Below are 5247 nucleotides of genomic sequence, written 5' to 3' on the forward strand. Positions count from 1 at the left end.
TGCTTAGTATTTGTAAAGCTGTTTCAAACGTAAATGACTGAGTCACTATCTTTGCCAACAGAGGGCAGTAAATACTCACTAACACTTGATACACGTTTAACCATGTACATTCAGAATTCTCTGGTAAGTAATGTACTGTGGCAATAGGCTGCAAAGCATCAGATGTCAGCAAAATGTTTGTGTGTGAGTGTGTTTGTATAGTGTGGGGGTGAGAGAGAGAGAGAGTAGTTTGAAGAGAAACACTGACGCAACACTTCTTGCCCACGTGTGACCTTTTATTGCCTTGGTTCACTGTCCAAAAGATCATACAGCCACACAACTAGGAGCAAAGAGGACTAGAAGTTAGTAAAAAGTTATCTTTTCTTTCCAAAGATTAGTCAAATGTTCTTACAAACGATTAAGCAAGGGGAACTGTTTGAAACACAAAACACATATGTACCAGTTATATGAATTTACCACACATGAGAACCAGAACACATTTTGTTTTTGGAATATATTTCAGTGTTGAAATGTGCTAAACTATTCTGCATTTGTGAAAAGCCTGTTGTCTCATTCACAAGGTTGTCAAAGCATTGGCTTATGGGAAGCAAATGAGTGGCTAGGGGTCACAAAGGGGTCAAAGCTGCCTTTCTGTCAGAGTTTGTCTAGAGCCGTTTGATCATACCCCCAAAACCAACACTGGAAGTGTGTGTGCGTGTGCATGCACATGTGTATGCATGTGTGAGTGCGTGCTTGTGCGTGTGGCTTTTCTGCACCATTTGATTTGTGCCACTGGATAAACCCACTGCTGCATTGACCAATGCTTTGCTTTAAGGCACAGCACTGACTGAGAAGCAAGTACAGTTATTTGCAGACAAACTTTACATTTCCCTAACATATTTAAGGGGGGGTTTGCATGTACAAAGGATTATTTGAAAGCTAAGGGAAAAACGTTGAATTTAAGACATGACATTCACATAGTTCCCAGAGCAATGGAAGTGCTTTAACCTTTACAAAGACATCTGAGAATTTACATTTACAGAGAAAGCACATACAATTATACATTGGAAAGCAAAAGAAAGCAAAAAATATATACATTGGAAAGCAATCTAAATAAAGCAGAGAGAGCAAGAGAGAAAAATATAGAAATATTTCATACACATAAGTCATACTTTAAGGCTTCCCTTTCATGGGGAATTGTTTTTTTGTTTTAATTTAAAAAGTACTTGTAAGAGAGAATTCTGCTCTCTAACAACTTTTTAAACATGTAAAAATAAAAACATCTCTGGGACAGAGATAAGAAAGGTCAAAGTTCTGCAAAGCAAGTCTTTGGTAATTATGGAAATAATGATTCAATTTTGATAAGCACTTAATTTTCCCTACCAAATCAGTGACTTGAGCAGCATTATGATGTTTCTTTACTGTTTTCTAGTAATTTAGCTAGACATAATATCATAACTTAAACTGTCTCAACATTATGTTTGCTATTAGACCTCAGATAGGATGATAGTTTATGTACAATGAGATTCACCATTTATTGTTTGTCTTTCAAAATTTAGTAAACAAGTATTTCATATTTGTACAGGGGCAAAGAACATCAAGGGCAGATAAAATCAAGTAAAACTATTTTTCCCCCACAACAATGTCAAGGAAGCTTGTTTTTCATATGTGAGAGTGGTTTCTTTTATTGTCTGTGGCTCCACAATACTTTGTGCTGATCGTGCGTGATCTTTATCGCTCTGAAGCCTGTTTGTACAGCGCGAAAAGAGAGGATTTGGCCTGAGGTTATTACTATGCTCCAGTCTGTGATCGGGCAAAACCAGCACTCTTCTCTTTCACAAAAAGACATTATAACAGTTCACACTTCTGCATTATATAGGCAACGAAATATATAAGCAATCCAAAAGATGAGCTGTAGAATCACATTGAAAAGAGACATTCAACATGTGGTATTTTTGGGGTTTGTTTTTCTCCACTACCCAGCTTTTTGGCTGTACAACACTGTATATAAACATGAAAGGGAGAGATATGTTCTTGTACATAGATGCAAATCTCCCTTCATTTGAAAGAAATGTAAATCTAAGCATAATTGAGTTGATATGAGGGTTATATTGGCCTTGCACAGAGTTCCCTGTTCTCTAGGAAATGTGTGCCAAAATTATGCTATTATTGATCCAAAAAATGACTATCAACTTAGTGTTGAAGAGTCGGTCATAAGTTTGTACATTTTGTTACATGATTTTTCTGTGCAAGGACTTGGTGTATAAGAGCCTGTCCACCTGCAAGATGTTTGCAACTACATAATTGCAGTCTGTCACTGACTGTATGGGAAGGAAAGTGCTTGCCTGCCTACAGTAATGTTACTGCCTTGCAGATAGGAATATATGCTCAATCTCTTCCTCTACCCATTCAACCCCACCAGAATATGTAAACATTACTGAACTTTCATTGGTTATTGTTAAAGTAAAAATCTTTTCCCCTTTCTGCATGTTTGCCCTTTCTACGTTTTCTACATAAGAACACGCTTAATGAAAAAAAATCTATCCCTCTTGTTAACCGCTACTTTTTATAATATTCACTTATCTCACAAACAGGCTCAGATCTTTCTTTGCCTTGTTGAATGATGTTGCCCACGTCATAAGGGTAATATGCAACTTGTGATTGAATCTATCCCTGTTGGATTTACATGTGTTTCCCTTGGTTAAGCCCTGCTGTTTTAAGTGTGTGTTGTCTAGAGTTAGGTGTATGTTCTCCTGTGTTCGGTGTAAGTGTGTGCGTGTGTTTTCTCTCACAGGTTCATACGGTGAGATCGTCTGACCTGGCCCTGCTGCTGGCTTTGCTCAATCTGCTCAGTGGTCTGGTGTCTTCTATCGTATCAGTCACCTCCATCTCCGCCTCGGTTGGAGGTCCCCCTTCCCCGTCCACCACCACCTCCTCCTCCACCACCACAACTTCCTTCACCGCATCCTCCTGCTCCACATCCTCTTCCACCACATCCTCCACCACAACCTCCTTCTCCCTCTCTTCTTCATCCTCCTCCCTCTGCTCTTCTTCTTTCTCTTCCTCCCTTTCCACCACACCATCCACCACATCCTCCTCCACCACAACCTCCTCCACCACCTCCTTCTCCCTCTCTTCTTCATCCTCCTCCCTCTGCTCTTCTTCTTTCTCTTCCTCCCTTTCCACCACACCATCCACCACATCCTTCTCGACCACCACCTCCATTACTCCATCCACCACCTCCTCCTCCACCACTCCATCCACCACATCCTGCTCCACCACCTCCTCTTCTTTGTCCTCCTCCTCCACCACCTGCTCCTGCTCCTCCTCCTCTTGGTGTAGTGGTAGTGTGTCCTCCCCTATCTCGGTGGTCTGGGCGTAGGAGGGCAGGATCTCATTGTACACCTTAGAAATATCCTCCGTGTGCCTCAGTTCTTCCGCCTTCTCCTCCATGCACTGGAAGGGCGGGGCCAGGGGGGTTAACCTCCCTGCCTCCATGCACGTCTCTGCCAGAGGATAGAGGTGGGTCACGGACGGGGCTTTCTCCTCCTCCAGCAGCCTGTAGCCTTTGGCCCTCTGGATGGAGGGCACGGCCAGGGGAGGCAGGCTCTTGAGGATCCCCCCTGGGGGGGGCAGGGGGCTCAGGCCTTCACCCTGGGCTTGCCCCGGGGTTGGCTTCCAGAAGACGAAGCGGATCTTCTTCAAGCCCAGATGGCTGATCTCCACAAAGTTGAGGAAGAGCGAGACGCAAGCCACGGCCAACATGAAAATTATGAAGACTGTCTTCTCTGTTGGCCGGGACACGAAGCAGTCTACGGTGTTGGGGCAGGGCCAGCGGCTGCACTTGTACAGCGGCAGGATGCGGAAGCCGTACAGAAAGTACTGGCCCACTACAAAACCCACTTCGAACAGCGTCTTGAAGATGATGTGGCAGATGTAGGTCCTCAGCAGGGTGCCCTCCAGCCTGAACTTCTTGCTGCCCTTTGTGCTGGTCTCCTTGGTGGTGCGCACACTGCCCTGGTCAGGCGCTAGTGGCAGCCGCTCCTCACTCAGCTCCTGTTGGCGACTCAGCTCGGCCTCCTCGCGCTCCTTGCGTTTCTCCTCCATGTGGACGTGGTGCACGGCATGGCCCACGTAGACCAGAGATGGCGTGGACACAAAGATGATCTGCAGAACCCACAGGCGGATGTGGGAGATGGGGAACGCCTCGTCGTAACACACATTCTCACAACCGGGCTGCTGCGTGTTGCAGACGTAGTCTGACTGCTCGTCGCCCCACACAAACTCTGCCGCCGTACCCAGGATGAGGATGCGGAAGATGAAGAGGACCGTGAGCCACACCCGGCCGATCACCGTTGAGTGCTCATTCACTTCCTCTAAAATATTACCCAGAAAGCTCCAGTCACCCATGATCGGTCCGTAGCGCTGTAGATAGAATGAAGTGGTGGACGCAGGGGGATAGGGAGGGTGGAGGAAATAGAGAGAGCGACAGAGAGAGGTTTTAAAAACAGACACGTGGAAAGCAGCGGAACTTCCAAAATTCCTGTCCCTCACCACACGGTTATCGCAATGTCTTTGTTCAGCTAAAAAGCTGTTGCATGACAAAATCTGAATAATGGCGAAAGAACAGCGATCTGTCGAGTTAAAGTCCCTCTGCACAGCCTATCACTAAAGCACTGTTCCACTAGTCACCAAATCAACCCTTCATGAAAACTAGCAATAACACATCCATAACCCACATATTTACATCTGTAAGGTATGATATTTGGTTTAATGTTAACAAATAGTTAACTTGCCACAGATGCGGCTCCGGCGAAGTCGTAGTGTCCTGTCCTGTTCTCTTGGCACTCGGCGGGGAAAAGTAGACTTCTGCCCTCTCCCACCTAAAGCCCTGTCCTTGTTGCCCCACTGAGCAGATGTGAATGAATCGGCTCTGATGGTTGGTTTTTAGTTTGCTGCAATATTTAAGCTTGGAGCCAGACGGCCTTTATTCGCCGGGCGATGCGTGGTGACGGAGGAGACAATAGGATCAACAGACCCAGAGTGGGATGTATGGGAGCAGGCCTGAGGCTCCCAAAGCAACATGGTGCCCTGGCTCTGTGGTGTCCGAGTACATCCCCTCTGCAGCTCTCCTCAATACAGCCCTTCACACACACACGCACGCACGCACACACGCATGCGCGCACACACACACAGAGAGAACCACAGCAGCTGACTGGCGACTGTCCTACTATCAGCCTGCAGAGACCGAGCCAGGCTTTAACACTA

General features: G+C 45.8%; 1 protein-coding gene across 1 annotated transcript; it reads right to left on the minus strand.

Annotated features, from left to right (window-relative positions):
- Positions 1–254: 254 nt before the first annotated feature.
- On the minus strand, positions 255–5005 carry LOC139538727 (gap junction alpha-8 protein-like). Its single transcript, XM_071341114.1, has 2 exons — positions 4776–5005; positions 255–4404 (listed from the first exon to the last, which is right to left on the minus strand). The coding sequence occupies exon 2, from the start codon at positions 4387–4389 to the stop codon at positions 2776–2778; it is 1614 nt and encodes a 537-aa protein (XP_071197215.1). The 5' UTR covers positions 4390–4404; positions 4776–5005; the 3' UTR covers positions 255–2775.
- Between the last annotated feature and the right edge of the window lie 242 nt (positions 5006–5247).

This window comes from Salvelinus alpinus, chromosome 14, assembly GCF_045679555.1.
Source record: "Salvelinus alpinus chromosome 14, SLU_Salpinus.1, whole genome shotgun sequence".
Classification (NCBI taxonomy): domain Eukaryota; kingdom Metazoa; phylum Chordata; class Actinopteri; order Salmoniformes; family Salmonidae; genus Salvelinus; species Salvelinus alpinus.